General features: G+C 60.0%; 1 protein-coding gene across 12 annotated transcripts in view; it reads left to right on the plus strand.

The window, feature by feature from the left end:
• The window catches only part of LOC117649356 (CUGBP Elav-like family member 3), a 71,352-nt gene that overhangs the window by 15,350 nt on the left and 42,263 nt on the right, over positions 1-13,739 (plus strand). For 10 of the 12 annotated variants that reach the window (XM_034392021.1, XM_034392022.1, XM_034392024.1 and 7 more), the window contains exon 2: positions 7,413-7,464. In XM_034392021.1, coding sequence (XP_034247912.1) covers positions 7,413-7,464 — 52 coding nt within the window. Of the gene's footprint in view, positions 1-7,412; positions 7,465-11,793; positions 11,851-13,739 lie in introns of all 12 variants that reach the window. The other 2 variants (XM_034392028.1, XM_034392029.1) reach the window with 1 other exon arrangement.

A 13,739-nucleotide genomic window follows, 5' to 3' on the forward strand; every position in this document is an offset into this window, starting at 1 on the left:
TCTCATTACTGGTTTGAACTTTCACACCAGCCGCGGGACAAAAGGCGGCACTGCGGCGCCTTTTTGCACGCCGCCCCGGCCTGGCCGCCAGGGCCCGGCGAGACGCGTTCGATTCCGTTTGACGCGCCGCAAAGGGGTTTTTAAACGGGGACATGTCGTCAAAGGCGGCAGCAGTGCCGAGGTGCTGCACCGAAAAAAAAAAAACTCGAAAAGCACTTCCCCGCTTCCTGTCGTATTATTCACATCGTGTTTTTGATTTATATTTTTTTGTGCTTTGCGATGTTTTTGCTTACGCGGGGCGGCGCAGTGGGCGTGCAGCCGCTGGACTCGGCACTCTGCCTGCTCTGATCGAGAACACAATAAGTCGGCCTGACGCTGCGCTGATGGAGTGCGTACGTGACTGCCGGCCTATGCCGGGCCAGGCCGCGCCAGGCCCGCTGGCCGTCGGGCCGTCGGGGTGCCTGGCCCGGCCCGGCCCGGCCCCGCCTGGCCCAGAATGCATGTTTGGGAGTGCACAGGCCGGACGGACAGGGTCCTTCGGGGACCGGACCCCGCGACGCCCCGCGCCGCCGAGGCCCTACGAGGGTCGGACAGGAGGGGGCCCGGCCGTGTCCTCGGCGTCCTCGGCCTCGGACGGAAGACAGCCGGCCGGACATTACCGCGGTCGAGGCCGTGTGCGGCACGGTGTGCCACCTGCGGACGTGGCCGGGCGGGCCGGGCGGGCCGGGGCCTACATTGTGGTCTCCGCGGACGGCGCTGGGACGGCGCCGGGTGGGCGGGCTTGCGTGCTGGGAGGGTCCGCGAGGAGGGACTCGTCGTCCTTGGCGCCGGCCACCCTGGGCCACCCCGACAATGCCCCGCGTGACTTCACCCACGAGTTTATTTCCCTGGCGCGACCCGCCGCCCCGCCCCGCCGCCCCACCGCCCCGGCCCGCCGGCACTACAATGCTGCCTGCCACTCCCACGTCGCCGCCGACCCCCATTTACGCACAGGAAATTTGCTTCCATCTCCACTGGCGACCGCGCCTCGTCCATCATGTGTGCGGGGAGGGGCGGGGAGGGGCGGGGAGGGGCGGCCCAGGTGAGGCGCGGTGAGGCGCCCTGGCCTGGCGGCCCCAAGGGCGTGGAGGGGTTAAGCTGGAGTTGACCTACCGACCGACCAACCAGCAGGCTTCCTGTTGGTCTTCCTTCTTTATTCCTTGGAGATGGAACGTCATCACGATGAGAGGGCGGGGGAGGGGGAGAGTTGAGTAGACTCGGGAAGTTGCGGAAAGGGGAGGATCTGTCAGGAGTTGAACCCGCGACGGTAAGTAGTCGTCTCTCTTCTCTTAATCAGATGACCCACATGGGGATCGCTAACTCTGAATAGTTCTTCAGCAGCGGGGAAAACTGCGAGAAAGCGGTGCATCACATTACTTTTGTTATTTTCTCCGCAGTGCACCACTGCGTAGCTCAGGTTTCGGAAAGCCCCCTTTGGTTCGGGGGGCCGCCATTTGGCTTCGGCTTTAAGGCGGTCGCGCGTGGCGGCGTAGCGCTGCGTCGCCGTGCCGGGGGCCGCCGCCTTGCCGGGCGCTGATATCCTGATGGTGTCAGTGGGGCCGGGTCGGGCCGGGTCGGGCGGGGTCGGGCCGGGTCCCCTGGCTTCCTTAGTCAAATAAACACAACCCTGGAGTGCTTCACCTGTTTGCAGTCGCGAGCGGATTCCCGGTACCAGACTGCCGGAGCGCCGGAGCCAGACGGCAGAGAGGTATTACCGCTTCGTCGGGCAGGCACGGCGTGCCTGGCACGCACCACCTCGCAGTGCACACGACGAGCGCGCTCAAGAGCACGCTTCCTTTTTAATGCTCCGTTCGGTTCCTGCGGGGCATGCCGGGCCGGGAGGGCGTGCTCAAAGCCCCCCCTCGGAACTCACATCGTTTCCCCAAACGCCCGTCCAGGCCGCACTGCCCGGCACTGCCCCGACGTGGACGTGCACTGGCCGTGCGGCCGGGCCGCCGGGCCGCCGGGTTAGCAGCACACTCGAGCCCAACTCTTCGACACCATCCCAAATTCTCTGTCCATTTGTATTCGGCGAGGCGGCTTCACTCGCTCGCCTCTATACGGTGCCGTCCCCCCCCCCCTTCATTTTCTTTCCCTTTTTTCCCGCTAACCCTTCTCTCTTTCCGACCTGCATACACACCGCGACGAGCCCCGGAACATCATGCACTTTATACCCCTCCACACACTCACACACTCACACAGACACGCTCGGGCGGTGCGTGCTGTAATTGCGTTACATCGTGGGGCCGGGCTGGTGATGGGATCGGACGGGTGTGCCCTCCCCCACCCCCTTCCCCCAAACCTCCCCGAGGACGGCGCGCCGGAGTTTGCCTGGTCAGGTGAGATGAAGCCGGGTCGAGGCGCGGCGTGGCGCTGCGCGGAGGCCTTGCAGGGCCGTAGTTATGCGTAAGAGGGAACTTCCACGTGAGTTGCGCGGCAAATCAAGTTAACGGTTTTCGGGTGTGTCTACAACGCGCAGTGTACACTTTGAAGTGCCGCTGCCGCTGCTTCGTTCTAATTATGGTCCACGCCCAGTTTCGCTACGGCAGCGCCGCGCACCGACTTGCCCGCAGATTTTGTGTGTGTGTGTGTGCAGTGGCATGCAACAGTCCCATTCTTCAAACGCAAGGGCTGTCGATCGGAGTAGCAGCAGCTCACCCGCGCGGAAAAAAAAAACTGTGAAAAAAAAACGCGACCACTCCCCTTGAGGAAAACACAAACGTGGTATGGCGAGTAAATAAATAAAAAAACAAGGAAGAAAGGAAATAAAATTGCAAGTGACGTTTTCGAAATGAAGTACTGTTGCCGTGCTTACAGTGCGCCCCCCGGTGAGGCGGCCCGGCCCGGTAATTAGAGCGCTGGTCTTGAGGCGTGCGAACGGCGGGGCGGGGCGGGGCGGGGTGGGGCGCGGCGCACCGCGGGGGCTAGTTGTCCCCGGCCCCCACGCGGCCCATAAAAAGGGAGGCTTCCTTTGAAAGTTTAAACAACCCGCCACCGCCGACACGGGCGCGGAGAGGGGGTGAGGGGGGGTGAGGGGGGGTGAGGGGACGACCTCCTCCGGTGTACATTTCTGGTAGTGCGGAATCAATTATGGAGGGCCAAATTAAAGGGGGCGTTGTCGCGCCGGGCCGCCAGGGGGCGCCACGGCGGCGGCCTGCCCGCCCGCAGACTGACTCCGAGAGTCGTTTGCGTCGCTCCGTCTCTCTCGCACCTGTGAGGGACGCCCCGTGAGTGCGAGAGAGACAGAGCGGCGAAATCGACTCTCGGAATCGGTCTGCTGCTGGATTGACGGCGCTGCACGCGCCGCTGCTGCCGCTCGGCGGAGATTGATCACTCAGCAAGACGTACGGTACTGCAAACCCTTCGGAATCCGAGCCCGGAAGAGGCTGTGTGTGTGTGTGTGTGTGTGTGTGTGTGTGTGTGTGTGTGTGTGTGTGCCTCGGAATCAATGGCGGTGTTGTGGCGTATGCGCACCGGGAAAGCAGGTTGGCTGGATCGGGTCGGCGCCGGTCGCGAAGTACGAAGTGGGGCAGCGTATCAACTTTGATCGAGTCCTCCCGGAAACGCCCTGCCCTCCCCTCTCGGCGCCCGCACTGTGTGTGTGTGTGTGTGGTGTGTGTGTGTGTGTGTGTGTCACCACCTGGCTTGCAGGACGGGTGCGGTAATGCAGTGTGGCGGCCCCCCGCTGACTGTGTGTGGTCTTGGCCCGCCGTCGCTGCCTCCACTCCGGTACCAGTCTGACAGACCGAGTTTGGCGTCCCGTTGTTCCGCAATTTGTGAAATGTTTGACACCAATTACCCCCCTCCCTCCACGCGGCTGCACGGTGCCTGCAACCCCCGCGGGGGCTCGCTGTCGCCGGCAACTCGACGCGGCGCGCTCGGATTTTTAAAAACAATACGTCGGAAATAAAAGTAATAATTCGGCGCGCTCGCTGCGCTTGCTCCATGTGGGCTTGCCGTGTTGTTTCTTTATATTAAAATGGCGGGGGCAATGAATAATCAGTACGGCACACAAATCCCCGTGGTGTGGCGCGGGGCATAAAGAGATCGCACACAGTGACACACAGTGGGCCAAAACTCTAGACGCGTTTTGAGCTCCAGATTCGCTTTAACAGGACTCGAAACGAACGAGCGACCCCGCCGATGGATTCCTCGTTCGGAGGGCAATCCATTGGTGGGGTCAGTCGTTCGTTTTGAGTTCCATTTATTGGCTCTGGAGATGAAAACTCGTTCGGGGTTTAGACCGCCTCCACCGGTCTTCTGGCCCATTGTGCGCTGCCATGGATTAAACAGGCAGCAGGTTGTAAACTACACAGTGCGCTATTATCGGATCCAGCGCGCGCATCATATCATTGGCCGGCATTTGATTAGCAGTGCTGCCGGCGTCGCGTGCCTACACTGCTCGCCGCGCTGAGTGCGTATGGCCCGGGGCGGCCACAGGCGGCCAGGCCCGGTGCAGGCCTGATGTTGTTTAATGTGCGTTATCAAAGCAACCCTATCCCGTCCGGCCCTGCAGTAACGCGCCGCACAGGCAGGATCTGATAGCCGCAAACCAGGGCGGGAGGAGTGAAAAACAGCGCCGTGTTTTTGTTGTTTTTATTCATCTTTTTGTTGCGAATTTCAGCTCGGGAACTTAGTTTGCGACCGCGGCCGGGCTGTGCCTCGCTGTGCCTCGCTGTGCCAGGGTCAGGTAGAAGGCGGTGGAGGTCGCGGGCCCCGCGGTGACACCGGGTAACGTGCAGCCAACGAGTCCCCGATATGTATTCCCCCGTTCCGTATTCCGCCCACGTCCGCCCACGTCCACCCGCACGCGGTGGGGACGGCGTGGGACGGGGCGGGTGGCGCGCCCAGATGGCACGCCGTGCAGCACGCCGTGCATGCCGCCATAAAGGTGCACTGTTCCGCCCGTTCGGACGATCGGCCGCACTTCGGGCCGGGTATCCAGTTTCAAACACCTCTATATTGATACGCGCCCTTGCATATCAGGTGTGAAGGGTGCGGCTCACACCGCCGGAGGCGGCCAAAAGTCCAGACGCGTTTCGAGCTCCAGAGTCACTAAATAGTACTCGAATCGAGCGTGTGACCTCGACCTCACGAATGGATGCCACGTTCAGAGAGCCATCCAACGGTGGGGTCACACGTTAGGTTCGAGTCCTGTTTAGCGACTCTGGAGCTCAAAACGCGTCTGGAGTTTCGGCCGCCTCCACCGGTCTTCTGGCCCACCGTGCGGCTACGGCGCAGTAATACGGCGGGTTCTCCTGTGACCTTAGGGAGAACGGAAAGGAGTGGCAGGTAGGCTAACTACCACCCGTTCGCCGCGTTGACAGGCAGAGACAGGCGGTTCGACGCTTCCACAGGAACCGATCCGTCATCAGTCCCCCGGTATGCAGCTCGCCATAAATTGGAGGCACCACAGACAATCGCACGGCAACCAGGCCCGCGCCCAAGGCCTACAAACACACGCCTGTTACACGCCACACTGTATTTTTCCATCACATGCGTGAGCGTGTGTGTTTTGTTATTTTCCCCCCTCGTCGTCCGTTTCTGTTTATTTTCAAAAAAGACACACAAAAAATGGAAAAATCCGGCGGTGGAGACAAATGAGTTTGCCACTGTCATAGGGAGAACGGCGGAACCTCTGTATCGAGTGGGGGAAGGAAAGGGGGTGCCCGACGGACGGGGGTGGCGCGCGCGTCTCAAATTTCAGCCCGCGGAAAATGAGGAAGCACGTCGTAGGAAAAGACTGCGGTGGACCGGAAAAGGGGGAAAATAATAATGCGCGTTCCGTGCAGTGTCTGCTTTAAATGTGAGATGTGTCTTGAGCTGAATGGCGGCAGCAAAGCAGGTGTGCCGTCGGAGACACGGAGCTGGAGTTTTCGAGTGCTGCGGGCTGGGGTGGCGGGGCTGGAGCGGGGCTGGAGCGGGGCTGGCAGAGGTTTGGAGGGCTGTCGTGTTTTCCGCCGCTCCTCGCGCACAAGTAATCAAGTTTCCCCAGTATCTGAAGCACCCTTAACGGCACGAGTAGAGTCTGATATTGTTAGTGACAGGGCGCGCGGCGTATGCTCCGCCCCGCATCGCCCGCCCAGGACGGCGGCGGTGCGCTCGAGTGGAAATATGATTTCTCGGCGGCGGTGCCACGGCGGTGCCGGCGCGGTGCGCGGTGCTCGCTCGCAACAGACTGACGGCGGATATCGAGGCGTGCTGCCCCGCGCGTCGTCCGCGTCATCCGCGTCAGCAGACGACGCGGAAAATGGCGCCACATAATGAGCTGATGTCGTCGACCCGGGCCGCGGGGGCCTCGTGGTGGCGGCGACGCCGAGGACGCCGGAAGACCGGCGCCAGCGACCAAATCTCTAGACGCGTTTTGGACTCCAGAGTCGCTAAACAGGACTCGAACCGAGCGTGTGACCCCACTACTGGATTCCTCGTTCGGAGAGCAATCCATTGGTGGGGTCACACGTTCGGTTCGACTACCTTGTAGCGGGATTTTGACCGCCTCCAACGGTCTTCTGGCCCGCTGTGCGCCGGGCGGACAGAGACGTCGCGCTGCAATCACATTGTGCCGGCCGCGGAGGCAGGCAGGCACGACGTGGAGGACGGCCGGCCAACAACACACATTTCACGGAGCGGCCGGGCGGGCCGGGGGCATTGCCGAGGCCGGCCTGCGACATTGGCGGAAAGTTTGGAGGCGCGGGCCGGCGTGCGGGCCGCCGCCGCGCCGTTCTGTAAATTTGATATCTTCCACTACATTACGTGCGTCCTCTGGGCCGTCCCGGCCGTCTTGGCGGACACGGCTGCCCTTGTCCACCGGAGTTAGGCGGGGAGTTGTGCGGGACTCGCCAAAAAGAATTCCGTCGCGGGGGAAGGGAGTGAGAAAGAAGGACCGAGCCAGGCGTAGCGGCGTAGCGGCCTAGCCAGGTGCCGTTACGTGGCGACCGACCCACATCCGTCGCTTGGTGTCGTAACGCTGGGGGCGGGGGGTGTCCCATCCCAGCCCAGCGCTCAGCCAGGGCTCGCCGGCTAGACCGGGGAATTTCATTTGAGAAGTGAATCGCGTGTAATGACGGGCCCGATGTTTGATTCGGGCCGACTCGGCTCGCCTCCCCAATCTGCCAACATTGTGTTCGCCAAACGTACGCCAAGCGTCCCCCCCCCCTTCCCCCTCCCGGCGTCTCCGAGTCCCCTCCACATGCGCCACACGTCCCTACGCCACGCGGCGCCACGCCACCAGTCATCAGAAATGTTAGCAACTCGCCAAACGAGAGCGACATTCACGCTCGCCTTTTTAAAAAGAGTTTGGCGCTTCGACCCTCCCTGGCATCGGACCGACCCGACCGGGGCACCGCAATGACATTGTTTCTTTGCTTTTGCAGATGACCCGTAGCATCCAAGTGAAGGCAGCGGAGGCGGCAGACCCCAGGGGTGGTGAGTACCCTTTCCATTTTTCCCCCTTTATTCATTTATCACTGTGTCGTGCCACTAGAAATATCTGCTTGCCGAGCACGTCGCGTCTGTGTGTGGATGTGCGTGTATGTACGTGTGTGTGTGTGTTTGTAGAGACAGCGGGCTGGCAAGGTAAGCGTGCGTCACGTGTGGGACAAGCCAGCCGCCCTGGTCTTGCATTTCCGGGCGCGGACAAGAAAGGCAGCCCGTTTTTTGCGGACATTACTTTAATTGCAGCTCCTGGTGACCGGCAATGCCGGGCAATGCATTTCATTCCATTTGGCGGTCGTAATGGCCCCGAATAAAAGCAAGAACGTAATGTGCAGCTGCAGAGTCTTAACTACCTCCTGCTGCTGCTGTGGCCTGTCCCTTGTTATTAATATCGTGTTAGCAAGCAAGCGAAGCGCTTCCGCCGTAGCCACTCCACGCCCCTCCCGAAAAAGAAAAACTTTTTTTTCGGTGCTTTTTGCCCGCGTGTCCCTCGGGCCGCGATTGGCAGGGCAAAGCTGTCACTCTGCAAGGAGGTGTGGTCCTGCGAGGTTCCCTTATCACTCTGGCCGTCACATACTTCAACCCTTTCCCACCCCTCCCGGCCTGCCTGCCCGGCCTGCCTGGGCCTCGCCATGCCGCCATGCCCTCGCCATCCAGTGCACACAGGCCCTAACTCTGCGTCGTGGACTTTTACTGCCCCCCCAAGTCATCATCGGCGGCGCCTATGCCGACGCCCATGCCCCGCAGGCAGGGCCGCGGGTAGGGCAGGGCCGCACAGGACTGCGCACACACTCTCGCACACTTTCGCTCGGCTCCAGTATGGCGGCGCCGCTAACGGCCGGTCCGCCTGCTCGCCGTGCTCCGTCGACTTCGCGCGGCGGCTTCGGTCCGAGGGCGTTTATTCGCCATTAAATGGCGCTAAATTGTCCTCGCGGCGGTGGCTGCCTGCCGGGCTGGCTGCCTGGCGGCGAGGCGAGCGAACGTGCGGAGGCCTCCTTAAGCAATAATGCATCTCCGGGCCCCGCAGCCTAACAGTCTCCGAGGACTCATGACACACGCCCCATTCGTGTTAACCCGGCTGTTATTACCCCCGGGGCCCCCGGCGCCACGCCCCGCCACGCCCCGCCGCGCCCCGCCGCGCCTCGGCACCGCATTAAATATTGCCACCTTGAGGGGGCTAGCGGAGCGAGCGGGACAGTCGCACAATCCTCGTGCAGTGGGACGAGGACGCGAAAGAAGGTCTCACTTTCTTTCCCCGTCCTTTGTTGGCACCATCCATTTTAATTCCCGGCATGCAACGCGCTCCCCGACGCGTCCCCGCAGTACGTTACGCCCTTTCGCCAAATTACCGCCCGTGGTAATAACAGGCTTTTGTCAACGCGAATTGAAAAGTGTCACATTTCCCTTACCTTTTTTTCCCCGCATTGCCGTCACCTCGGAGGCTCCTCTCTTTCATCGGGTCGCCTCATCCGCTGCCCTTCTGCCCCGCTGCAGCAGTCGCACCGAGTCGCCCTGCCCCGAGCCCTTTTGCTAATTGGTGGATAAATGACCTTTCGACATGAAACGCAGGGAGGGGGGGGGGCTGTTCACGGCTCTAGCGTCCCCGAGCGACCCACCCTGGCGGCCTGACCGGCTCAGCTGCACTAAAATCGATTGGATCCAATAGAGCGGGAAACGAATCGCGTCTAAAAGGCGGCCTCGCCTTCCTCCGCCCGTCAGCTGGTCGGACAGGGGGAGGGGGAGGGGGTGTCCCCGCGAAGCGCCGCGAAGAGTACCGCCAGCCGGCTGGGCTTGTTCATAATAATAAGGGTGGGATTCCAGGGCCCATCGCACTGCTCCAGGGCCTGGAGCGAGGCCTGGAGCCTGCGCGGGGAACCTGCAGAAAGAACGGCAACTGCCGAGCGGATGTCGGACTTGTTGACGGCCGCGAGCTCTGCTGGGAAAAGGAAAAAAAAACAGTCGGTAGCGGGGCGCTTGGCTGTGCTTGGCTGTGCTTGGCTGTGCGCTTCAGCCTGCAGTGAGGCGGGTAGGCAGCGCGGCGGCAGTGCGGCGCGGCGGGCCGGCCTACCTCGCAGGCGCCAAGGCGGCGGCCGAGGCGGCCGGGGGAAACAGCTGTCGGGACTTTCCTCTGTCTCCGCGTGTGTCCTTAGGGGCTTGTGCGTGTGTCTGTGTTTGTTTACGTGTGTGTGTATATGTGTCTGTGTATGTGTGTGCCCCTGGCTGTGGCGATACGTTTCCATAAGGCGGTGACTTTTATGAGCATTGATATTACAGGAGGCGGTGCACGGCTAGCCGGCCTCCCTCGGCGCTGCTTGGCGCCGCTCTGCGCTGCTCGGCGCTGCAGTAGCCCCGAGTGGAGTGCGGCGGTGGGTCCGAGGCGGGGCCGAGGTGGGGCCGCGCGAGGAGGGGAGGGGAGGGCATGATTGATACAAAGGGGGAATTTCCTTCTTTCGTTCTGCTTTAGGAGGTTAGCCGCACGGGGGAAGAGGGTCGAGTTGGCTCAAGTCGCATTTGTCGAATAGTTCTCCCCGGCATCGGCCCCGCCTCGCGCCCCGCCCGGCCCGGTCCCGGCGACTCCACTCCAACTTGTGTACCTGTGTCCGCACCTCGCCCCGCCGCGTCTGTCTGTTCGACAGGGCAAACTGGCTCGCCCCGCCGCGCCGCGATGATCTGTGGACAAACTTGGGGACGAGATGTTGACTAAGTTTCAAGTGAGGCTTCGCCAAGGGCCGGGCCCTCGCGCGCCGCCCCGCCCAGGCTGGCAGCCCGGCAGCCCCCGCGACGCCATGGCATGGCATGGCCGCCGAGTGTATTAGCGGGAGTGATAAGACTGGCTATCTTCGGCCGGCGCCGCCTTAAAAACGAACGGGAGGGCGAAAAAGAGGAGCGGGTCGCCGAGACGGCTGGCGCAGGGCGCACATCACGTACTTGATGAGTCGGCTAATGTGCAGCCCGGGCGGTGCCGGAGCGGTGCCCGGCCGGCCGGCTGATGGTCCAAGTTGGCGTGCAGCGGGCGCGGCCGTGACCCAAGCGCGCCCCGCGGCTCGGCGGTGCAGACTCGGCGTGCGACTTGTTAGTTCGAATTCAATATCCGTCCCGCGTGCAGCGCAACTACTAATCACCGCGCGCGAATCCTCCGTCGCGCACTGCGTGTGTGTGCGCACGTGACCCGGTTTTTCATTCAGCTGTTGCGCGTTCCAAAACGTGTGTAATTACGCGTCGCCATTAAGACGGCTGCCAGCCCTGCCTGCGCCACCTCGGTCGCCTGGGCTGGCTGCCAGCCCCGCCTGCCCCGCCAGCAAGTGGCTGGCCGCAATTTAAAAGCCGGCGGCGGCGAGTCGGCGAGGCCCGTGCCGGCCTGCGCCAGGGCGATGAGGATTGGGAAGGAGAGGGACGGGGCAGAAAGGTTGGTAATATCCGACACAACGACATGGTCCAGCGGTCCGCTGGGAGGCGACCCAGCGCCCCCAGGGCCGGGGTGGGGCGGCCCCAGGCCCCAGGCCCTTGAGGGGAGGGTTTCATTTTACTGGGCGCTGGGCTCTCGGCCGGGCCCTTGATGAAACGGGCCGGGGCTGGTTTACTGGGTTTCGGGGCGTGTCGCATTCCGGCGAGATTTCGGCCGACGGACCCTCTCGGGAGGAAAATCCGGTCATGTCATGCTCTGACCTATCGGCATCATCCTGCTTGCGCTTGCCGTAGTCCGCCGCTTCCTTCATCTCTGTCTCTCTTTCTCCCTGTACTGATTTGCAAATATCCATTTCGTGCGAACTGCTCCACTTGCCACCTCAACGTGTGTGGCAGTGGAGTGGACTCTTAGCGGCAAACATCAATAACGCAGCATTGCTTACCCGGCCTCAGCTTGATCAGTTTCAGCAGAATGTCTTAATCCTTGCCCCCATTGTTGTACTTAGTTCGTTTTTACGTCTGCCATGCAGTAGACAACTTCCTAATGCGGCATTACGTAGATTGTTTTTGTTCTCATGTTCCTGCATGACACTTTCAGTGCATTTCGGAATGTTGACTGTTGTCTTAACTGTCGTAGATCTGAACCATTTCAGTGTTCCTTGGGATTGGTTCAATTACGAACTGATGCGCAGTGTTCAGCTTCACACTTTTACACACGAGTAAGATCTTTCGCTTTCGAAAGAGACGATTCCTCAACTCGTTTACTTGATTTCTTCTGGCCTTGCTCGGCAACAATCGACAAAGTGTGTTTATCTTTTCAAGAAGGTGTGCGGCTGAGGGCTGTGTGCTTGGACCCTGTTAACGCTGTTCTCTGCTGGCAGTGTCTTCTTCTTTCCTCTGTTCTGTCATTTCCAGACTTGTCGGCCGACGGAAGCGGCGCCGCTCCGCGCAGCCGAAGCCTATTTTGAAAAGGTAATTGTTTCCGTGTTGATAGATGGGTGTGCTTTTATCTATTTTCGTCTTAGTTTCGTGCCGTTTTCCGTTGTTTGACTTCTTGCCAAACGCGGGCAAGACAGAAAAATGTTTTGTTGTTGTTTTTTGTTTTAACGTGTAAAGAAAAGTAAAAGCGTAACCCATTCATCTTATCATGGTCGCGGGGCAAAGTTTTCATTCCGCCGCGGTTCTTACATCCGATTATATGTGACTTGATCTACCAATCGCCTCCCAATCCGATTGTTAAAAATAGACCTTTTTCACACCGATGTGGGTCCTGATTTTATTTTTTGCGTGTCTCGGATAATTTGCCCGAGATGTTAAATTTTCACGAAGGTCATGACTCCCTTCTTTGTGTGCTAACCATTGATGTTGTGCCATAATTATTGTTATGTGTGTGAGTTTGCACTCTAGCTGTGAGCTTTCTGTGGTTTATAAATGTATAACCTTGTACAGATTTACTTTTTGCTACGGAATGTCTTGTTATACCGTCTTCTGTATGTTTGGTGTTTGATTGTTGTGATCGTGTTGTACTATGCTAATGCCAGTTCTCTCTTTGTGACATGCATCCCTGTTGATTTAAACCAGTGTAATGTATTCTTTTACATTATTTTGTTTTATTTTTTTGCCTAGTCCCCTTGTGTACATTCGAAGGTGTGTCTCTTCCAGGCGTCGTCAGCGAATGCTTTCCCGGCGAGGTGACGCCCTCAACACGACACTGCGTCGAACTAGCCAAGATGGCGTCGGAAACAAATGGTGGTGCGGGGATCAGGGGCCACCATTAGTTTCAACTAAACTGCAGTTAGGACAGGGCTGGCCGTGCGGGGAGGGGGTTGTTTACACCTATGTGTCCCGCGGGGGGCTGTCCGGTGCGCTGTGCTGCGCGCTGACGTGTTGAATTTCACTACCGTCACGTAGGGGAACAGCGTATAGCGACGTATAGCCCGCGGTGACAGCGCACTTTTTCTTCTCTATTTCGCAGCGCTCGTCCCCCTGTCGCAAATTACACAGCGCTTTTCTCTCGGCGCTTATACCGCTCTGTTTTAAAAAGAAAACACAACAGAAAGAGTGGACAGGTGTCTAGTTTCGATGTGTGGGTCGGGTTTTCTAATTGTTTCGAATGTTAGAAGTGTTTCCCTCGTGCAGAGCCGTGTGCCCCGCGGACTGAACATGTTTTCCTTTTCAAACCGCACCAAGCCGGGAGGCGCTCACACACTCACACGGGGGCTTACACACACACACGCACACACAGGGCCCCCACCCCCGTTGGTCCCTTTGTTCCCCGCTATTCGTTCACGTCACTGCATTTTGCTGCTGGCTCTTGTTGCCGACATAACGACCTGTATCCGGTTCCCAGTCCTCTGCCCGCCCGCGCGGCCCGCCCCCGGCATGAGCAGCCCATCCCTAGTCCGACCCGCAAGGCCGCAGGGCCGCAGGGCCGCCGGGAGTACCAGACATCTTGCCGTAGTTACGTGACCGCCAAAACAAAACTAAAACAGAAAATAAGAAAAATTTAAAATAGAAAACCGGAAGCCGAGTAAAAGCCACCTTTCATTTGTGCGCCGTGCTCGTCCGTGCCTTAAGGCGAGGCGAGTGAGTGTGGCGACGATATGTGCGGCGAACCAAAACAGCGGTGGAAAAACGTGTCTAATTTGAAACTCGCAGCGCGTGGCCTAATGAGGGAGGCAGAAAGCAAAGCAGGGCGGAGGGAGGGAGGAGGAAAAGGGGGTCTCATTTTCAATTTCACTCTCGTTTGACTTTGAAATGGCCACATCTCATCGCGCCCCGCCCGCGATAGTGAATGTTGATGATGGGACACCCGCTAACGGCGTCATCGCGTGCTTCCGCGGCCCGCGGGTGGGAAGAGG

This window comes from Thrips palmi, unplaced genomic scaffold, assembly GCF_012932325.1.
Source record: "Thrips palmi isolate BJ-2018 unplaced genomic scaffold, TpBJ-2018v1 HiC_scaffold_4, whole genome shotgun sequence".
NCBI classification, from domain to species: Eukaryota; Metazoa; Arthropoda; class Insecta; order Thysanoptera; family Thripidae; genus Thrips; species Thrips palmi.